Below are 22,601 nucleotides of genomic sequence, written 5' to 3'. Positions count from 1 at the left end.
CTCAGATTATTATACAATTATTATTGTATTTTTATGTGTTGTCTATAGGACTATTTGACTAATCTAAAATGAAACTTAATATTCAGGTCTACATGAAACTTTGTCTTTTAACTTTGTCTTTTAATGAAACTTTTTCTTGTAAGTTAACGGCTATATATTTAGCAGTTGTGGATACACATACTGTATCTAACCCATAACTCAGGATACACATAAGTACTGTATATCTACATATACAGTATATAAATGTTTTTTAAGAAAACAATGCTCGCAATAGAAAGAGTTTAAGATGCTAATATGCACGCTAATGAGTTAAACTACAATAGACTTCTCGGTGTCTTGTCTGTGCGTTACATATTCAATTCAATTTTATTTGTGTAGCACTTTTAACAATGGTCATTGTCGCAAAGCAGCTTTACACAAGCTAAAGAAAATTTGTATAAAATGTGAAAAATGTGTGTAAATCAAAATGATTAGATAGTTCCTGATAAACAAGCCGAGGCCTGTGTCTTAGGCAGCTGGAAGTTCAATATAACAGTTGATAAAGTTAACATGGTTAGTTACTGGAGGCTCAGGTAGACTGTAGGAAATTCCAGTCCTGAACTATTGAGCGACTGCAGTCACACGTCCCCGAGAACAGCTGTCTGCTTTAGCCGAGGCCAGGACCGTCTTCATGGAAAAGTTGCATCCCAAACACACCACACGGGGCATCCATGCGACAGGGAGAGGGGGAGAGAAAGGGAGTGAGAGAAGAGAAGAGCAGAAGAGAATATATAGTATATTTTATTTTTTTATGTGGATTCCGTTACAGACAAATCCCTCAATATTACACTGTACTTGTGTAATATGAAACAGGTGTGCGCGCTGTGAACATTAGATGGCGTTGTGGCGCCATCAGGTTTGAAAAGTCGCGGGTTGGAAAAATCACGAAGAAGAAGTATGGTCGCACTAACCGTCGCATTTTCCTTGCGTCATTGCTGGGGCAGGTCTGTCGGAAATGAAGGGCACTAAGAAGTGTGTAGAAGGGGGTTATGTTAAGCCATGTGTAGTTCACTTATGTAGGGAATGAACATGTATTTGGGATGGAAATTGTGTTGTTTAAAAACGTGTTGCGTTTAAAGTGAATCCAAAAGGTGATTTATATAAAAAAAAAGAAAAGAAAAAAGTAACCCGAGTGTTTATATAGTTTTATTAGAAAATTACAGCTATGAAGTCAGATGTGGAGGAGTTAATGCCCAGACTGTTACCCGTGGAGCCATGTGATGCAGAAGATGAAGAATTTAACTTGAACGAACCACCAAGGAATCCGAGGGAGTACCTCAGACAGGTCCAGTAAGTGTGGCGCGATATGATGACGCGATAAACCGGGATCACGAATCTCCCTGCGTATCGCTCTTGTTTATTGATTCTGAAAGAAGACCACATAAGAGGTAGATCTCTGTGCATCTTAAATGTGTGTTTAATATAGATTAGAAGGCAATTTGTACTGGAAAACGTCCAGTGCAGAATCAGGCATGATACCAGAGCTCTGTATCAGATCAGTTGTTCCTCACTAAACTCTAACTTCTGAATGCAAACCACCAAATCCAACCCGATAACTGAGAATTTACAGACCATGGGTTGGTGAGGACTAAACACGATCGCTTTGCACCTCCAGGGTCCGGGTTCGATTCCCGCCTCGGCTCTGTGTGCATGGTGTTTGCATGTTCTCCCTGAGCGTGGTGGGTTTCTTCCGGGTGCTCCGGTTTCCTCCCGCAGTCCAAAGACATGCTGATTAGGCTAATTTGCTGTAGTGTGTGAATGAGCATGTGTGTATGTGTATGTTTCCCGTGCAGGGTGTAGCCTGTCTTGTCTCCTGGGATACGCTCCATACCAACCCTGCGACCTGTATATAAGATAAAGCTGTATAGACAATGAGTGATTAAAGAATGATTCTCATTTCAGACGAGAAGCATCGCTGTGCCCGGACGTTGTGGTTGCTCAGATCGATCCGAGGAAACTGAACAAAAAACAGTCTGTAAATGTTTCTGTAAGTGTGATAGTGGAACCATCCATACATGCACACACTAATTTATTTATCATGGGAAAGCAGTCTGTGTGTGTGCTGTGTTTGTGTGCTGCACATTTGCACACTTTCTGGACATTTCCATTTATTTACATTTTTACTTCCACTTTAACTGCTATTTTGTTTCTTGTACATACAGGTTGTATGTATAGGGTTTTATATTTCTTATATATTTCGCGTACTGTGTATGACTGTGCATGAGACAAATAAAATTTGAATTTGAATTTAAAATTTATGTGTGTTGGCGTAGGTGTCAGAGTGTCATGCAGCTCCTCAGGGTTTCTCTCCCAGCCTGCAGTGGCAACAGCAACAAGTCAGCAGCTTCTCTCAGATCCGACAGGTCCGTTATTATCACACACTGCACGCTCTGTAAACACTCTAACATTAACATTTTACAGGTGGATTTTGGAATCCTGATTCCTTATAACATGCTTAAAACTTTCTGCATTCTGATTGGTCAGGAGGTAGTGATTAATTATTTATATGTAATGCAGGTTTATATTAATGCGCTCGTTCTGATATGTTATGGTTTTTATAGCAACAGCGTGTTTTTCTGTACATTTCTGCCAAATGCCTAAATGCCAGTCAGATGTTCCCACATCCTCGGTGTCGCAGTAGGAGAGAATAATGACAGGCTGGTGAAGGGCTGAGTGTTTATAGCTGCGATAAGGGAGAGAGGATTCTCTAACATTACACAGCATTGAATGTAGCTGGATATGAATAGAAAGTACAGCAGCTCATTAATTAATAAAAACTGTGATCATTTGCAGGGGGCAGCATGGAGACGCAGTGGTTAGCACTGTCGCACCTCTAGTGCAGGTTGCTAAACGATTTCCGCCGCGGGTCTGTGTGTAGAGTTTCCTCCAGTTTTCTTCTACAGTCCAAAGACGTACAGATTAGGTTAATTAGCATTCCCAAATTGTGAGGTGCCCTGCGTTAGATTGGCACCTTGTCCAGGGTGTACCCCGGTTCTGGGATAGGCTTCAGTCCCCCCCAACACTCCACACGGGATAAACAGTATAGAAGATGAATGAATAAATTAATCTTTGGCACATGTTTCTGCTTTTGTAGGAAAAGAATAACAGTAATTCTACTTCATCTAATCAGACCACTCCACTCTTACAACAATGTTGTTCCTGTCTTTTCTCCATGATGGTGACCTAAAGTTTTTTTCTGTTTTCTATTCCAGAGTGTCTCCAGACACCGGCAGCATTGGAAATCCCAGCTTCTGGATGATAATGTCGTCATGGTGATAACCTTGAAGTGCACGTACAAACATACATACACACCCAAATGTACATACCCATACACATGCATAAATCAAATATTCTTCAACCACATACTTTAATAAATATGATAATATTAAAGAGACCAGAACCCTAGATTAAAGGTTCAGGTGAATGTTGCATCAACATAGCAACCACTGGAAACCAAAGCTTTTGATTTGCTTTTTTGATTTTTCCCTCCAACAATCTGATTTCCAAAAAAAGTTAATCCAAAAAAATAAACAATAATAATAAATGAAAAAAAAAATCCCATCCTTTTCTTTTCTTTTTCTGTTTTTCAGCCCCAAGTAGATGATGAAGATGAATGGAAGAGATTTTGTTTAGGTGTAAATATTTATCAAAATGTTAGTGACGGAGACACACAGAGTCCGGGACTAGATTACGTAAAGGTATAAGAGAACACACACACACACACACACACACTCCTCTTAAATGTCAGAGTTGGCACCTGTATATAATGCTTTATATCAGAAAAAAAAATGGTATAAGGTCTAAAAACCACTTTTAGTGTTTTCATATATTTGTTGTAAAAGAATCTTAGGGTGTAATATTACATAACTGTGTTTAAGACATGTCTTGTTCATTGCATTGTTCCCTCATGAACAAAAGAGGAGACATTCATCACCGGTTGTCTTCTTCTGTTCCTCAGCTCGGCTTCCCTCCGTTCCTCAGCATCGTCAGTAAGCTCACTCAGGTATCGCTACGCCTGCACAGGCTGACTGTTAACACCAGTCATGCGTGTTAGATCAGCAATGTCTCGTTTAGTTAGTTTGTATCGTTAATGGCTTTACTGCTCTCTGCTCCTCAGTCCACCGTCTCAGCCGTACTCGAGTACCTGATCAACTGGTTTGAGGAGAACGACTTTGTTCCTCAGCTGGTGTGTGAACATGATCTTTCTATCATATCGTGATCAGACAGGATTTCACTTTGGCTCAAGTTCAGTAAAAAAAAAAAAAAAATCATATGGTCGATGATATTTAGTTGATTTAATAAGTTTTTGTTTTAATAAATTATCTGATTTTTGTTTTTAATTTGACTTAATACTATACTACAGTGTATAAAATTCCATTACTCCTTATACAGGATCTATTACAAAAGGACACTAAAGTTAGAAAACTTGCAGTACATGGCATGTTTATGTTTATATGTGGGTGTATATCGTATATAAATAAGTCTGGAATGTTGGTGTGTGTGTGTTCACAGGGCAGATGGCTTTACGCTTTACTGGCATGTCTTGACAAACCTCTTCTACCTGAAGCTCATTCTCTCATCAGACAGCTGGCAAGGAGATGCTCTGCAGTGCGGGCTCAAATGGTACTCACACACTCTTATACTGTACCTCATATATCCCTCTATGTGCGTAATTTGCTTCCTTGTAAGTTTCAAAGGATATTACATCACTTCCTTTTCTGTTGCAGGAGAATAAAGATGATGAGCGATTATCAGCACTGAACCTGATGATTTGTATAGTAGCACGGTAACTAACACACTAACATCAAGGCTAGGCCGGGTATCCATGGGGAATATTTTTTTATTTTATTTGCATATTTGTCACCCTTTTTACTATTTTACTATTGCAATTTTATATATTACAGCTTTATTTAAGAGATTTCTTGACTGAACAGATCTGTCAGTAATCAGGCCTGGGTGAGGTACCTGAAATTTAACTTAGCTGTCCAAAAAAATATGTGTAATCACAATTTATTTGGACATTTTTTTAAATTAATAAAGTATTTGAAAAATGCATTTTATATTTATTGGGGTTTACTGTGTAGTATTAAAATTTGTTTGATGTTCTTATTCATCTAAATGTGACTAATGTGCAAAAAAAATCAGGAAGGGGCAAATATCTTTTGCACAGCACTGTATATCATATTCTAAATATTGATACACTATATTGCCACAAACATTCCCTTGCCTGCCTTCACATGTACTTGAGTAACAATTTAGTTCCTAATCCATAGGGTTAAATATGATGTTGCGCACCCTGTGCAGTTATAACAACTTCAGCTCTTCTGGGAATGATTTCCACAAGGTTTAGGAGTGTGTCAATGGGAACTTTCGACTATTCTTTTAGAAGCGGATTTGTGAGGTACATCTGATTCATCCCAAAGCTGTTCTATCAGGTTGAGGTCAGGACTCTGTGTAGACCAGTCAAGTTCTTCCACACCAAACTCGCTCATCCATGTCTTTATGGACCTTGCTTTGTGCACTGGTGCACAGTCATGTTGGAACTGGTGTTGGGTTGTTATACTGAGATAGCTTGGACAGTTTCACGCTCCATTTGTGGGAACCGTTTGGGGACGGCCCCTTCTTGTTCCAACATCAGTGTCTGATCTCACAAAGGCGCATCTGAAAGAACGGTCATAAATTTCCATTCCAACTCACTTCTAAACCTTGTGAAAAGCCCTCTCAAAAAAGTTGAAGCTGTTATAGCTGCAAAGGGTGGGCAACATCATATTAAACACTATGGATTAAGAATTATTCAAGTTATATGCATATGAACGCAGGCGAGCGAATACTTTTAGCAATATATTGTAAATCCTTAAACCATTTAAAAACAAATACTGATTAAAATCTTAATTCTTCATTTGAAATCATGATCCTTATTAAACAATAAAGGATTCTTCACAGAAACACAAACTTTCATTTTGTTTTCCTATTTTTTTATATTGTCTGTGCAAATGTACAATATTTGTTGATTTTTTTATTTTTTATTATTTATTTTTAGGTATTTTGAACAAAATGATTTAGCTGATAAAGAGTGAAGAGCGGAGCTGAAGATGACACCCAAGCTTTTGGACATGACTTTTCTTTTCTGAACACTTTTGTATTAGTCTGTAAGGAGGGTGGAATAAAGAGGAATCCTTTATATCATCAAGCCTTCACTGTACTTTTCTTGTCAGTATTCTGAATCTCATGTAAAAAAAAATGACTGTGGTAAATGTCTAAATATTAAAACCTGAAGTTGTTCTGAAATAAACTACCTTACATTACAGTTGTTTGCTTAGATTTAGTTTTATGTTCAAATTTTATATCAGACATTAAATTCTCTTTTGATTGCAATCCAACATAATTCTTTTTTTCTTTCTTATTTATTTTACTGTGTATACATGTAATCTTAAACAGTATTCCATATTATTGCATAATAAAATGCTTTAGTCTTAGTGGTTAGCACTGTGGTCTTGCACCACTGGGATCTGGGTTTGATTTCCACCTCAGGTTTGTGCGACTGGAGTTTGCATGTTTCCTACCTGCTTGGTGAGTTTCCTCTGGGTACTGTGGTTTCCTCCAATGCTCCAAAAACATACAGGTTAGGCTAATTGTCATGAATGAGTGAGAGTGTGTGTGCGCGTGTCCTGTGATAGATGGACACCCCGTCCATTGTGTACCCTGCCTTGTCTCCTGGGATAGGCTCCAGGCCCCTGTACAGGGTATGCAGTATATAGCGGTATAGGCGATAAGTGAGTGAGAAAGTGCCTTAGTGTAAAAGTGTTTAATATAAATACCATGTTTTATGTATATACAAACAAATTTTTCGTTAAAACTGTTTAAACTTCTACTTCTATTTATTAAAATATAAATTTAGGTTTCTTTACATCCTAAAGAAAAATAAATCTGAAATATTACTGGATATTTTTGTTTGTTTAATATGTTTGGTGATTATTTAACCAATAGTCTTTAGCTTATTTTGATAATTTAATTAATGTAATAAATAATTTATTATTAGTTTCACTTTATTCACTGCTAGTCGTAAAATAGAAATGGCGCCTGTTTGACCCACCCATCAACTTGTTAAGCCAATTTCTATTGCCTATCTTTTCTGTCAGTCAACGCGAGTGTTGGCTCATTCTCACTTCTCATTGGTTATTTCCTCTATCAATCACGCGGCTCCCTTTGCGCTTCCTGCTCACACCCATTCTTTTTTTTTTTAGCGCCCCACAGCGGTGCGTGCGTGTTAGCAGAACGGCGGCTGACTAGCAGCGCTATGGCGGTGGCAGTGCGAGCTTTACAGGACCAGCTCGAAAAAGCCAAAGAGAGCTTAAAGAATGTGGACGAAAATATAAAAAAGTTAACTGGAAGGGACCCGAACGAGTTAAGGTATGCGAATTAAACTTGACTGTTTTTTTGTAGGACGTTTAGCTGAACGGCTAACAAGCGAGACGTAGCTTGTTAGCCTAGCAAGGTTAGCATGCTAATTTCCCTGGAGTGTTTCCCTCAGCGCCACAAATATGATCGATTTTAAACAAAATATTTTTATTTCATCGATTTGGTCATTTTATTTATAATTATTTTTAATTCATTCAAATCGTTCGATTTTTACTTAAACCGTAGATCTCTAGCTGTGCTAGTTAAATGCTAGTTCAGCCATGCTGTCTGGACCCAAGGTATCGTTAGATGAATTAGCACAACTAGCAAGAAAAATGCGGTCGTGTAAATCCCACATCCCCCACCTAAAAAGAGAGTCACAATAAAGTTTTAAGTGTAAATGTGTTAACATTACGCACTAGCGTGACTGTGACTACCAGAAGGCCGAGTTTGAGTAGCATGTATATGGAAAACCAAGTGCCCTATGTGATGAGAAGGTCTTTTGGCTCCTACCCTGTGTAGTGTACACTTTTATTCAGGACGCAACCGTTGTACGGTAAATAAATAGATAGATGGATAGCTGCTTTATTGGTCCCGAAGAAAATCCAGTAGCAAGGAACAAGGTAACATTCTTGCTAGTGCAACTACATGTCTATTGTATTAAACCAACTGACATGACTAAAAGAAAACAAAATATAAATTATGTGCGTGCGTGTAAACGTACATGCTGGCAAACAATTAAAAATGTATCTAATCAGTCATGGACTTACTGTGATTAATCACAATTTTAAAATACTCAGATTTGCTTGTATTATAAACGTGCAGTGTAGGAATAAAGAAATGCATGTCAAATTGGTTAGTGCAAACGGATTCTGAGCGCAGTTTTGTCATTGATTAAATGTGCTGTTGCACTTGGATAGCTGTCTTTACTTGCTGATGTCCAGTGGTCTCCAGTAAGTGCAATAAAAGTAGCACTTCATGTATTCTCGTTAAAAAAAAAAAAAGCTTCAGCAAACAACTTTGGTTATATCCAAACTTGCATCTGCAAGCTTTTCATAATGAGACTTGATCTTCAGCACACCTGGTGACGTTTTCTCAATCATCTTAGTATCCATCTTATTGTCCGTGTTATCTGCGTTAAATGTGCTATTATGGGCCAGGGGTAGCTCAGTGGTTAAGGCATTGGACTACAGTTCGGAAGATCCCAGGTTCAAACCCCACAACCACCAGGTTGCCACTGTTGGGCCCTTGAGCAAGGCCCTTAACCCTCAACTGCTCAGATGTATTAATGAGATAAAAAAAAAAAGTAAGTCGCTCTGGATAAGAACGTCTGCCAAATGCCCAAATGTAAAATGTAATGTAATCTCTCTCAGCCCCTGTGATTATGGGAAGCCATTAGGGCCAAACTTTGTCATGCAATTAATTTTCTTTTAAAAATAGTAACACGTTAAATTTTCTAGATTAATCACGTGCATTAATTTTGAGATCTTGTAGCGATTAGTTATACACTAAAAGTTACAACAGTGCAAAAACTCAGATAATTGATGGTCAGATTAGATTAGCGTGCATAAGTGGCAGAAGTCTGTTATAAAGGAAGAGGTGCATAAATACCTAAAATGAGTAACAGCTTTGGGATTGTCCTGACCAAGAATCCCAATCACGTCCCAGACATTATAAAGATGTGTTAGCAGTCTATGTTTTTATGAGTGTCTGTAGAGCAGCTCTGTGAAAAAAGACTGCCACTGAACATGCTCTTCTACTTGGTAAATTAAACAGTTTATTAGTAAGCTTGTGCATTAACTAGACCTCAGAGAATAAAATTGTTCAAAAACTTGTCTTGTGTGTTCGTAGTGCATTTGTGTATATGTTCCTTTTCTGATAGTATCCTCTGTGTGTGTGTGTGTGTGTCTGTTAAAATTCAGTGTCCCCCTTTCACAGTGTTTTCATCATGATTTAATGTGTATGATTTTCTTGGCAGGCCGGGTCAGACCAGACGGCTTTCCCTTACAGGCCCAGGTGGAGGAGGTAGGGGCAGAGGAATCAACATATTGAGGTATGTTTAATATCCTTTCAAATGAGGATGCTGGAAATGTTATAATCAAAGGCTTGAGTTTAATTTATGTTGTCTCTCTGAAGGCGTGGACTCTCCGATGGCGGTGGAGGACCCGCAGCCAAACAGAGGGATGTTGAAGGGGCACTCTTGAGGTATAAAATCCAGACGACAGCTTATAAACAAAAATGGTTCTTACACCAGATCATTTTTTCCCTCCCCAAGTTTGCGTTAATGTTTTTTTTTTTTTTTCCTCTACCTCTCTCCACAGGCTGGCAGGGGATCAGCGAGCCAGGAGAGATTCACGGCATGACAGCGACGCTGAGGATGAGGACGATGTCAAAAAAGTAAGTGCCCCAAAAACAGACCTTTTGCTTAAAATTAACAAAATTATTAGCAAGAGGCTTACTCGCACCTCGTATCCGCTTACGTAAATACAAAATTAGACATTGGTGTTTGTGATGAGCTCCACTCACTTTAACATGACGATGTGTGTTTAAACTTACCTATTTGTAATAATGTTATAAAACTGTGAATAAATGACAATCTGGTAAATGTGTTCTTCATGCAGCCAGCGTTGCAGTCATCAGTAGTCGCTACCTCCAAGGAGCGCACACGTCGAGATCTTATTCAAGATCAGACCATGGATGAGAAAGGAAAGCAAAGGTAGGAGGCTCACCCAGTTATATTTATTCACAGCTTAGTACTAATTATGAGTTATAAGACATCATATTGTATCTTGCTCTTCACTTCTCAATACAGCATATCATACACTTTGGATTAAAAAAAAAATTCCAAAAATTGTTTTGGAATGTTTGCTTTTGTCACCTAGTGGTCTCCCCCAAATCTCCACTTTATATCAGATTTAGTTTCACATAAATTATGTATGAATTATGATTTTGACACACCATGATGCGTCTTTATCATAAAAATTAAAAATTTCACACTTTTTCCCCCTCCCCTGTAGAAATCGCCGCATGTTTGGCCTGTTGATGGGAACGCTGCAGAAATTTAAGCAGGAGTCGACAGTGTCTACAGACAGGGTATTTTAAGAAAGTCTATTAACTTTTCATTAGTTTGTTTAATTTTACAGTTTCTTTTGTTTCTTGCTATAATTTCAGATTAATTCTCTTAATTACAGTTTCAGAATCTGTAGTTCTAATCAAAACGGATTTAAATGAGGGAAGGATAATGTTAGCTTAAAAAAATTAAAATAAAAGAAAGAAACCCACAACTAACACCCCCCCTGCCCTTTTAGCTTAAAAGACGGCAGGAAATTGAACAGAAGCTGGAAGTGCAAGCAGAGCAAGAGCGTAAGAAAGTGGAGAGCGAGAGACGCGAGCTGTTCGAAGAGAGACGAGCCAAGCAGACGGAGCTCAGGCTTCTGGAGCATAAAGTAGAGCTGGCTCAGCTGGTAATCTTCCACTTTATCCATCATCGTTTAGCTGAATTATAATTTTATAAGCACTCCTGTCATGTTCCTGGCTTAGTGTGGTATCTCACTGGCTCACCAGGCTTCTGTTTAATTTACAGCAATGCAACTCGAGGCTTTAATTAATTAAGTATTATGTATGTAAAGTAATTTAGAGCCTTTACCATATTGTAGATGTACAAGTTCCCGATTTTTAATGAACCTTAAAGCATGTTTAATGTGTAGTATTTTTGTAAATTGATTTTATTTGTCGCTACATTATTAATTTTTTTCCCTCTCAGCAAGAGGAGTGGAACGCCCACAATTCTAAGATTATCAAGTTTATTCGGACAAAGACCAAGCCTCCGCTTCTCTACCTGCCAGGCCGCATATGTTCAGCTACGCAGAAGCTCCTGGATGAGTCTCAGAAAAAAATGAACGGTAAAGTGTCCTGCGTGCTTCGTTATGCAACAAGTAAAAGTTGCTAACTTTAAAACTCTATGGAAAAGTTAGTTCCGAAAAGTTAGACATAGCTTGTGGTGATTTAAATATTTTTTATTTTGATTGTGTAAAGCTGCTTTGCAACAGTGTCAATTAATAAAAGTGCTATACCCATAAATTTTAATTTAGTGTTTGTTCTATTTTTAGAACTTATTATCTTTTTTTTTTCTTCTTTTTTTTTTTTCTTCTCCCTGCATGTTTAGATGTAAGCGCATAAAGATATTAACCTAGTTTTGATAGTTTCAGATGCGCATGTTTTCTCTAATCCTACATTATGGTTTAGTGAAAAATGTAAACAGTTATGTAAGAGGAGGAGGTTCTTGTAAAAGGTGAGAAATTAATGTTTTTTAATTTTTTGTTCTCTTTTTTTGGTATTTCCTGTTTCGTTGGTTTGCAGCCATGTTTGATGAGAGGCGTGAGGCTTTTGCTGAGCACCTGAACAAGATGGAGGCTCGGCCGAGGCGTCAGTCTCAGCGTGCCGGCAAAAAGGAAATGGAGAGTGCTGAAGGGCGGAAGAAAGAAGAGGAAGATGAAGAGGAGGGTAAGCAGAAGGAGAGGCTGACAGGTAAACGACATGATGTAGAGATGGAGGATGAGGATGAGGAGGAAGCAGAGGAGGAAATGGAAGAAAGGGAGGGGAGTTCAGAGGTCAGGGATCGGGAGGTAGAGGGGGAGAAAGAACAGAAGGAGGAGGAGGAAGCTATGGAGAAGGATGAGGGGAAGGTAGAAAAAGAGGAGGAGGGTGAAGAGGGAAGGGTGGCTGTGGAGGATAGAGAGGTAGAGGAGAAGATGGAGGTTGAGATGGTAGTAAGGGATTTAGAGGGAGAACAGCAACAGCAGCAAGAAGAGCAGGAGAAGAGTCCAGAGGTAGATGAGGTAGGTAACGACAGGGATGAAGAGAAGGAAAAGGAGCAGGAGAAGGAGAGCCTCCAGGAAAATGACATCAAATCCCCCAAAACTGCTGACAACGACACACAAGTCCAAGCTGAGGAATCTAAAGATCCTCCTGTTGAAGTTTCCTCACAACCCATAATGAAAGACAGCGCAGAGCCAGGTGGGTCTCTTGAGCCCCAAACACATACTGAACAACCAGAAAAAGACGTAAAGCAGCCACAGGAAGTAGTCATGGAGCCTCAAGAAGCAAAGAAACCAGAGGAGGAGGAGGTGGTGGTGGATGAGGCACGGGGCCGAGCTAAGACCCAGACATCACAGAGCAGAAGCCAGAGGAGCAGCAGCAGCTCCTCCACGAGCTCCTCGTCCAGTTCTTCGTCTAGCGGCTCGAGCTCTTCCTCCAGCAGTTCTAGCAGTTCTTCGTCTGCCTCGTCGTCCTCTTCATCGAGCTCTCGATCACGCAGCCGCAGCAGAGAGCGTCGTAGAAGGAATTCGGAACGGAGAAAGAACGACAGGAGTCAAAAGACAAGTAAAAGCAGCGGTGGGCACAGAGACAGGAAAGAAAGGTCCAAGGAGAAGGACAGGAAGAGGACGGGTTCAGATGGAAGCAGGTCGGGAAAACGGTCGTCACGCAGCGAACGGGATCGCAAATCTGACCGAAAAGAGAAAAGGCGCTAAAGGGTGGGAGAGAAATCATTTGTTTTTCTTCTTTTGTATACAAGTCAGTCTGAGAATGTTGTGTATGGAGAGAAGGTGAAATTGCCTTAACATGACTTCCTGTTCTTTTTAATATATGACTACATAACTGGCCCTTTTTGTTTCTCTTTTTAATTTACTCTTCTCTCACTTCCTGTGCTGTCTTAATTTGTAGCTTTTATAAAGATTAATTTTACTGTAATGCTAAAATCACGTTGATCTTTCAGCCCTGTTATCTGATCTGACTGCAGGAGGAGCTCTCATACTGAACTTAAGCATTTTTGACCCCGGTATTGTTGCTTGTCATGTCATGGTCGTATAGTAGAGTAGTAATTTTTCTTCTTTTTTTTTTGGGCCACTTGTGCAGTTCAGCTGTCGTTTTTCAGTTTTTCTCTGTAAATGTCAGATGTCCGCTGTGCTGAGGGAAGCACAACAGCCCTGATTTTTGGAGTGGGAGAGAAAGAGCCGTTGACCTTTTTGTATAATTGAAGCGTAATCATATCTTGTGAGAAACTTGAATAAAATGCAGAAAAAAAACACTTGTCTGTGTTTGGTTTCCTTTTTATTTATTTTTTTTAAATACACACTGTTGCACACGAATGAACACATTTACCCACATAAGTAGAGTATGTTTATTACTCCTTTGTTTTGGTTGCATAGCTATAATTAACACTTTACATCACCTCTTCTGCAAAAGAAGGAAAATATTTAAGTGAAACAAATATCAGATCTAGTAACTCCACCTTTCTGAAGTTAGCATTTTCTCAAGTTTTCTTATTTATGCATGCTTCTAATAAACTATTCTAAAAAGCAGGGCTCTGGTGGGTTAGTGTCCAGCACATTTTGTATTTCACCTGCACCGTATACACACGCCCCTCAACCTGGTAATTAACAGATTGGGTGAATCAGCTTTCTTTAAGCAGAGGAATCACACAACTTTGGTGGACATTGGCCCTCTGGGACAAGAGTTGAAAATCTTTGCTATGGAACTTCAAGAACTCAGTGATGTTTCGGTAGAACAAACTGTAATGTGCAAAAATGTTAATGTACATTTTATAAGGATTAAGGATGCACCAAAGACCTATAAGGCCAGACAGATGCTGTAAGGGCTTGGTCAGCTGTTAGCCCTGATTCTGTCTCTCTCCCTCCCAAACTCTGAGGATGCAGTTATCTTGTTTGCGAACAAACTAGTTCAGAGGTCCGTTCTTCGTACGTCGCTTGACACATCCGAGATGAATTGACACATCTAAGATGAGATTATCGTGCTAATTACGATCTGGCTAAGTCGGTTCTTCGAGCTCACCTGTTGTTGATGATTAGTAGAGCTGGATTGAGTTGTCTAGGATTATTGCGCGCTCGTGCGTTGGTTTAAAAGGCGATATGCATCGACAGTAGAAAAACTGATCACAAGCCCTCCGATTGGTTGACGAAATGGAAAAAGAGCGGCTCAACTTTTATTTGTAACACGTGTTATGCGCTGAAATGCCCCCTGCCATGGATTGCCCCCCTACATAATCGCTATCAAATATTATATTAGAACATAAATTTATAGGTTAATGGTTTACAAATTACAAATTACATGAGACAATAAAATAAAATAAGCAATATGAAAATAAATATGTTGTATATGAAAAAATAGAAATATTATGTATAGTTTTATATTGTTTATTTTATAATAAAATTAGTTTCGTCCAATTTATCATTATAAAATATAAATTTTTAATATATATATAAATATTTATTAGCATATTTTTATGACAAACCCCTGAAAAATAAATGTTACAAAATAAACATTATACAAGAATTTGTATTAATGGTCTTGACGGCTGTCTCGTGCCGAGGGTTTATTATAATAGTAATATCATATTTGATAATAATAAACCTATGAATTTATGTTCATATATAATATTTGATAGTGATTATGTGTGTGTGTGTGTGTGGGTGGGGGAGTCCATGGCAGGGGGCATATACTTTTCTTTTTCCACGTGAGTCGGTCATGCTCTTTAACCAATCAGATGTGACCTCGCCATTTCAACCAATCATAACCCGCCAGGAGCGCAGGCTAAATCCTGTTTACATGAAATAAACCTGCTCCCGAGCAGGTTCAAGCTTACGGATATGTTGCTATGACAACAAATGCTAGAAGCGCATCGAAGAACGAAACAATCCAAGATCAGGACAAATCCACAACAATCAAATCCAGCTAACTGAGTTAACGACGTACGAAGAACGGACCCCAGGTCTCTCTTTAAACAATGTGAGAAGCTCTTGGCTTCGGGCTGGTTGTACAGTCTTGTCTGGCCCAATAACATCTAGAAATGTCTATAAAGTCTTAAGTATGCATAAATACCTATATTATCTAAAGTGCTCATATATGCTGTAAGAAGGGCAAAAGGGACTATAATACACATCGAAAATGCTCCTATGTGCATTAATGTGGTCTAACAACACACTTATGGTCATATACTGCTACAGTTGTTGCAGTGTAAAAGTCGGCTGCTGTTTTGCATTTGATGGTGTATTCTAGAATTATGGGTCACTTACTCCGTTTATACCGCTTTATCCTGTATTCAGGGTCGTCGGGGGCCTGGAGCCTATCCCAGGAGACTTGGGGCACGCGGTGTGGTACACCCTGGACAGGGTGCCAGTCCATCGCAGGGGACACACACATACAGTAGACACACACTCCTTCACAAGAAATTTGGGAACACCAATTAGCCTAATCTGCATGTCTTCTGACTGTGGGAGGAAACTGGGCTACTGGAAGAAAAACCCACCCAGCATGGGGAGAACATGCAACCTCCATGCACACGGAGGCAGGAATTGAACCTGTAAGTGCCAGATGACCGTGCTAACCACTACACCTCCGTGTTGCCAAAGTTATGGGTGTTTAGCATTATTATAGCACAGTATGTGTGCTTTATCTGTATTTTAGATGCTATTGTGGGTTTTAAAGGACATTCTAGGCATCATTATGAGTTTCTAATGGAGTATTACATGGAGTAATAGCACACAATCAATAAAAATGCACTTAGAAGCAAATATATAAGCAGTGTGTGTGGCTGGTTTTGGAGTTGCATGTGCTTCCCCTCACTGCATGCTATTTTTAGTTTGCTGCTGTATTTCCTAGCCTGTCACATGATTTAAAGCACTTTGTAGAGCAAGTTGCTGAATGTTAAGGGAAGAAGCTATGCTCAAATTACACTGAAGCAGAAAAATGCTAAGCATCGATGTAAAATGAGACATGTGGAAGTCCTTGAATCGGTCCATTTTCTTTGTGGGTTATTTTTTCCTTTAGAAACTTTTGCTGCTCTCCACATGGTGGCAGTAGAGCTACAGTTGAAAGGGATTATGATTCGGCACTGTTGTGTCCCACTGACCCTGGCTATCAGAGGAGATTTTATAGCAGTACCACGCTATGATTTATTAAAAATACACAACCTGCCTTTTCCTCAGGTATGTGATGGTCTGAATAAACAGCGCTGATGGAAATGAAGCCTTAAAGGCAGTCCTTGTGCTTGGAAACGGTCCGGGTGATGGTTGGCCACGGTGGAATGTGAGACAGAGGAAACGGGGTGCTGTTGACTTTATGTTTCTGCTTCAATATTTACTGAAAATGCGACTCTTTAGTTTGTCTCTGTAAACTTAAAATTGAGCAGAAGTCTTCTGAATCATTGCAAGGCGCTATACACACGCACCTAATTTTAAAAATGTATTCATTTGTAGGTGCAGTGTAGCGTAGAAAATTCATCTTCTGGCATGTTGTGGCAGGGAAAATCCAGCGTGTGGACACAACCTTCAACCTCTGTAAAGGCAATAACCCTAGCTCAGGCTCAAGCCCATGATTCTAGAGCTGAGGGAACAACTGGAGTCATGAGTAAGTTATCTAGAATGTATATGCAGTATTTGATGTTTCTTGTTCATGTCTGCATTTGCCTCTATTTAGAACAAATGAAGGTAAATGCAGGACAAAGATCTCTTCATAGTAAACGAATGAATGATGAAATGAAACTGAGGGGAAAGACCTATAAATGGATTTGATGAGTTTTTTTTTTTTTTTGGAAAAGCATGGAGCCGGTTAAGATGTTTATTATAGGTGGTTCCTCCATTGACCATACCGCTTTACCTTGGGCCCTGGAGCTGATCACATGGAATTAGGACACAAGGTGGGATAAACCCTGTATCCTTCCAACTCATTGCAGGACACAAGCACAATTGGGAAATGCCACTTATCTTACAGCACAAGACTTTGGACTGTGGAATGAAACTCAACAAGCACAGACTCAGAGGGGTGACATTCAAACCCCATTAATTCAAGCACAGAGACGATATGAAACACTTTTTCAAACACTTTTTTGCGCCTCTAAACCTGGACAGTGTTCAAACTACAAACCGCCACAGTGCATCGGCGACTCATTTCCTGTTTATTATTGTATTTACAGGGATTATTTGGTGATGCAAAAGTGAAATCTCACCATTCCTCATACACACCTGAGAGAGAGATAGAGAATGTGTTTCTGTGTGAGTGTGTGTGTGTGTGGTGAAGTTTTTCCACTCATTCAGCTAGCCTTTATATTACCTCAGAGTAAGCTGATAATACATCTTGAGTACCTTCAGTCTGTAAGTAAGAGAGATAACATTCATCCGATCGGACCCAGGGACGGGGTTATTGTTACTAAAATAACAAGGCTGCATTAAGATCGGGTTGAAGGACGAAATATACTGCACAGTGTTTAGCAAACCACAGGGAGCAAAACTGCTCAGTTCAAAGGAAACTGTGTGGGGAACAATGGGTGTTCACTTGAGCCTTTACACGACATATTTATCGTTTACTGCATTTACCATCTCATGGACAATTTATTTGCACTACCTCAATTCAGCCCTGTGTACTGCTCGGCGCTACATTGTCACAGTGTATTGCATTGTGTCGTGTTTGTTACTGTGTGCACGTTTGCACAAATGCACTTTATGTTGTCTTTTGTCTTCTTGTGTAATTCTGAGATAATTTACTTATTTTATGGTGTTAATTTGTTGTCTTAGCTAGTTAGCTAATTAGGTGTCTTAACTAGTTTTGTTAATTTATGTTGTTGGTAGCACCTCGGTCCTCGAGGAACGTTGTTTCATTTCACAGTGTGCTGAACTGTATATGATTTAAATGACGATAAAAACCTACTTAACTTGACTCTCAGTCACTGCTCTTCGCTGGAAGACACGAAAAAAAATGGAGCTCAAAAAAGGGATTTATATATTTATTATCATTATTATAGAGATGAGACAGTAGTACTATGATGCAATAGTTTTACATTCAATTTAATCGATAAATACTTACTAATATATAGCATTTGTATAAAAACTGTACAATAATAGTAATTTTGCTCTACATCATGTAAATAAAACAATGATTTATGAGTTATATACATTTTCAATACTATATGGTTTCTAATGGTATTTTTCAATAAATGTTTTCAATTAAAATTTTTTCATAGTTTGAAATTTCCACAGCAGAAGCAATGGGTATCCGAGAAGCTTACTGTATGTTACCATGGAGCTAACATCACACTAATGATGTTGCAGGGAGTTTCGAATAATGGAATTTTGTCGAGAGAAGTTCCCTTACCCGACATTCCCTGCACAGGAGGGGAGGAGCACACTCGCGGCAGCCTCTTTTCTTTTTCTGATAATAAGCTAGAAGTAAAAGTTAAACTGCTCTGTTCTGAAGATGTTCGACAACTGTTACAAAGCACTGACACAGGAGGCTCCTTTCAATCATGTTACATAAACATCTCCACCGATGTTATAGAAAACTCTATGACACCTTATGGACCAATAACAACACAGAATTAGAACCTATGCTTGAATAAATACATTATTGGATCCTTATTCTCGATGCTGTGTCTCATTTTTCTCTCAGTCATGGACTTGTCTCTCAGTAATGTTGATGCGAGACCGGTAAACTCGCAGAACAGCATTATAGTGAAATGATTATTTATCAATTGTTCTGCAACAACATGGAGTTTATCTTCAGCAACATTGATTCCAAACTTTTGATCAGTGGCGTGTGTGTGTGCGCGAGTGCAAAGTGATCCGTCAGCTTTTCTCTGCCTCATTAGTGCCATGTGTCTGATGAAGCAGAATGATGAAGATCTCCTATCGACCCTCTCTGCAGGAAGAGCTCTGGATAAACAGCGCTCGGAGGGAGACGGGAGACTTTAGCTCGCTGTCTTTCTCTCTCACGCTCGATGATTCTTTCCAGTGTCTTTCAAATCCTCATGAAGCTTCCTGAGTGTTGTGATTTAGGTTCATCTTGTTGACGTACAGTATTTTTTTAGAATTATCAGTCGTGCAGTGTTGAAAAACAAACTGTTGGAAATATGCCATGCCACACCTCCGGCCAATCACAACACACCTGAAAGTGACAGTGGCTTAGCTAGCTAGACATGTCTAAGTGGGAGATAAAGTGATATTACTGACTCCTGCTGCTAGAGAATAAAGACTGAACCATGTTCTCCATCAGGCTGACGCAGCAAAGTTCCTGAATCGAAAAGCTCTGAGACAGTTACCAAAAAAAACCCTTCACTCTCTTTCAAATGAAAAAAATCTTTTTATTATTAAATCTATTTCTTCTTCCACAAGCGATAGTTGGAAAAGGGAACCGTGTGCAGGAAGACATAATGAACCAGGATTTTCTGCTAATGGGCTGCTACTGCAGAGCAAGACACACCCCCTGGGGACGGCGCATGGATATCCTAGAGAGCATTTGATTGACCGAATACAAAATTAGTACACGTTGAGTCATCAAAAAAAAAAAAAGGATTTTACTGGAACTGTAAAAAAGAAAATAAGAAAAAAAAGCTAAGAGCTAATTTTTATATCATTTAAAAATTCCCTAAATGAACTATTGATGTATAATAGAATTGTTTTTATACTGTTACAGTACTATGTATGAGACATATTTAATCATATCTTTGACTCTGATTTTCAATTCAGAAACATGCTACATCTCCCCTGTGGCTGTCCATTTAGCACTGGAAAAGATATGGAATGGCAAATGTGGAGATTTTACAACAGGAACACACTCAAGAACATTCTCAGTCGTGAGAAGAATGCTGCCGAATTGATTTGCCCTGAGATTTACACGCTCTGCCGAATCATGGCGGCTAGCTGGCTCGCCAGCATGCTAACTAGCAAGCAATCTGCTCTCACAGATCCATACATATCCTCTCAAAACAAAAACAACAGTTACATATCACAGTCAAGTCAAGGTAGACAGTTTTCTCAGTATTCCGGAGCCATGATTGGACTGCCTGCTTCATGTCTAAAACCCTGGCCTCCCAGGAACGCCTTTAATGGACCTAGAATGTGGCAATGGCTTGGAGCGAGGACTGTCCAGGAGGTGGGAACTCCCAGCTGATTTCCTGTGATTTGCAAGTGGTGAATTATTGTTTGTACAGTTTTTACAGACAGATGCGTCTCCCCTGCAAGTTGGCGAGAAGCTATCCATCAGTTTACAAGTATCAGGTGTTCCATTCGTTGAATTTTCACAGGAGCGTCTGCAGTGTGCTCCTACCAGGGTAGTCATTTATGAATGTACAGACTTCTTTACTGTGGCTAAGAGTCTTATCATCGTACTGTAGTTAAAGTCTTCTGTAAATGTCAATCACTTTTACATATTTATTCAAGAGAAGTTAAATCAAAAGTCCCTGTTTGACTTGAACACCCCTCATATTTTCATAAACAAGTAGATCAATAGAGTATGGATTCAAGGAGCTAACCTTGGAGACTTTATAAATATAAACTCTTCAGTTATATGAAATGAGAAAAGTGAGCCTGTTTGTTAGCAGATGATAAAAAGATCCTTTATTTTTACTTTATGAAAGTGAGCTTGTTTAGTTGTGCCACTGAGAGCAGAACAAATCGATTGCTGGAGAACTTTTAATGCAGCGCTGTCCCTAATTTTCCGTGTATTTTGTGCAGACGTCCCTTGTCAGCGGTCAGCGTTTTCCCTTCCTCATTTAAGGCTGAAAAGTCCAGCGCTCAGATCAATAGGCAGACTTTTTTCCCGTGAGCTTCAAAGACAGGGAGATCGTGCAGGGCTTAATGAAAGTGCCAGCTCTCAGCCAGCGTGTGTGTGTGTGTGTGTGTGTGTGTGTGTCCCTTGGTGCTGCCTTCCTGCTGATGATGAGCTCATGTGTCAGCTGGGCCTCTTAAATAGTTTGTCCTTAAACAGCTGAAGATCCAATAAAGCTCCTTGGTTAAAAAGGAGCTCAGGATTTTTTTTTAGAAGTCTCATGCATGTAATGATAATTAAATATTTATCAAATAACTGTATAGAGTGAAAATAACATGCTAAACTTAGGAAATGTTTAGTTCCCCTATATACAGTATCTGTTAGAATGTTGGTGTCAAATGGTGTGAGAATCTATTGATTACAGTAAGGCTCAAAAAAATATTAAATAGTCCTATCTGTAAAAAAGCAGGACTAGAGGTTCCAGTGGAAGTGTCAATATCTATGGAAGCCCTTAAGGGTGAGTCGAAGTTGATCTTGAATATGATCTTTTTTGCTCTCATTAAGGTCAGCCAACATTAAAACAAACTAGGTTTTGGGTTCCCCTTGTGACACCATGAAAGCTCTGGCCCTTGGGCTGTGGCTGTGCGGTGCCTCGTCAGGTGTACTGTGGTGTCTGGCACCAGGAAGTGGGCAGTGGATTCTTTGGGTGCTTTAAGTTGTGGGGTAGGGCCACTGTGGGGTGGGGCCACTTGTTTGTCTGGTGCATTCCATGGGTTTAGAGGCCAGGTTGGCTGCCTTGGAGCGTTTGCCTGCTGTACCTCATGTGTGAAGGACCTTTATGCTCTGGGTGTTCTGTGCCTTTCTATCTTGGCCAGAATTGTATTTTTCTGCGATTTGTGCTGCTGCATTGGCTTTACTGTGGGATTGGACTAGATGGGCTGGCCTCTGGTTGTCGCAGGCATGTGTGAGTGGGTGCCCATGATCCTGTCACCAGTTTGCTGGTGTATAATGGATAATCAATGTTATGTAATTCACTTCCCAATGGTCACAATGGTCACAGAGTATATTTACAGTCAGACACATAGTTTTTGGAACAGAAATATGCTTTTTTTCCAGCTTTTATTTAGCTTTAATTCCAGGGGTTTGAGAAGGTGTGGCATTAACCATTCAGGAATTAAAGCAATTTTTGGTGGTTTATATATAATGGAACAAATGGTTGACAAGCAGTTGCATGGTCAAGTGTTGCCTGTTCCCTCATTAGTCCATGACTAACCAAGCAGATTAACGGCCTGGAGGTGGTTCTGAGTGTTACATTTGCATTTTGTATCTGTTCACTCAAACTCTCAAAATGAGAGATGGCGAAGAAGAACCCTTTCACAATATCTAGCCATGTCAAGAACACTTTTGAGGAGGTAGGCGTGTCATAAAGTCGGCTTCATGACGTAAATTAATGATGTTTTGTCACCTAATTAAAGCTGAAGTCCTAATTTGTTCTTGTCTTGAGTGTTTAATCTAAAATTGACTGTTATGGCATACAAAGACCAAATACCAAACATCATAGTTTTGTTCCAAAATCTCTGTGTATAATTTACATATTCTCATGTTCT

At 39.4% G+C, this 22,601-nt stretch overlaps 2 protein-coding genes across 2 annotated transcripts; both read left to right on the top strand.

The window, feature by feature from the left end:
• Positions 1 to 978: 978 nt before the first annotated feature.
• gemin2 (gem (nuclear organelle) associated protein 2) lies at positions 979 to 6,346 on the top strand. The gene is made up of 10 exons (XM_053510038.1): positions 979 to 1,329; positions 1,942 to 2,026; positions 2,313 to 2,402; positions 3,252 to 3,311; positions 3,630 to 3,737; positions 3,998 to 4,042; positions 4,157 to 4,225; positions 4,552 to 4,662; positions 4,767 to 4,825; positions 6,080 to 6,346. Exons 1-10 carry the CDS (start codon positions 1,205 to 1,207, stop codon positions 6,114 to 6,116), a joined length of 789 nt encoding a protein of 262 aa, XP_053366013.1. The 5' UTR covers positions 979 to 1,204; the 3' UTR covers positions 6,117 to 6,346.
• Positions 6,347 to 7,286: 940 nt separating this feature from the next.
• On the top strand, positions 7,287 to 13,525 carry pnn (pinin, desmosome associated protein). Its single transcript, XM_053510588.1, has 9 exons — positions 7,287 to 7,449; positions 9,416 to 9,490; positions 9,574 to 9,642; positions 9,759 to 9,834; positions 10,059 to 10,153; positions 10,455 to 10,530; positions 10,746 to 10,901; positions 11,201 to 11,339; positions 11,797 to 13,525. Exons 1-9 carry the CDS (start codon positions 7,337 to 7,339, stop codon positions 12,966 to 12,968), a joined length of 1,971 nt encoding a protein of 656 aa, XP_053366563.1. The 5' UTR covers positions 7,287 to 7,336; the 3' UTR covers positions 12,969 to 13,525.
• The last annotated feature ends 9,076 nt before the right edge of the window (positions 13,526 to 22,601 follow it).

This window comes from Clarias gariepinus, chromosome 13 (genome assembly GCF_024256425.1).
Source record: "Clarias gariepinus isolate MV-2021 ecotype Netherlands chromosome 13, CGAR_prim_01v2, whole genome shotgun sequence".
NCBI lineage: Eukaryota > Metazoa > Chordata > Actinopteri > Siluriformes > Clariidae > Clarias > Clarias gariepinus.
The sequence above is the reverse complement of the archived record's forward strand: the minus strand, read 5'-3'. Positions and strand labels throughout refer to the sequence as shown.

Coding starts and splice junctions, on each gene's coding strand:
- gemin2 (XM_053510038.1), top strand. CDS start 1,205: ATGAAGTCAGATGTGGAGGAGTTAATGCCCAGACTGTTACCCGTGGAG. Junction 2,403..3,251: donor GCTTCTCTCAGATCCGACAG/GTCCGTTATTAT, acceptor TTTCTATTCCAG/AGTGTCTCCAGACACCGGCA. Junction 4,826..6,079: donor ATGATTTGTATAGTAGCACG/GTAACTAACACA, acceptor ATTTATTTTTAG/GTATTTTGAACAAAATGATT.
- pnn (XM_053510588.1), top strand. CDS start 7,337: ATGGCGGTGGCAGTGCGAGCTTTACAGGACCAGCTCGAAAAAGCCAAA. Junction 9,491..9,573: donor AGAGGAATCAACATATTGAG/GTATGTTTAATA, acceptor GTCTCTCTGAAG/GCGTGGACTCTCCGATGGCG. Junction 11,340..11,796: donor GTCTCAGAAAAAAATGAACG/GTAAAGTGTCCT, acceptor GTTGGTTTGCAG/CCATGTTTGATGAGAGGCGT.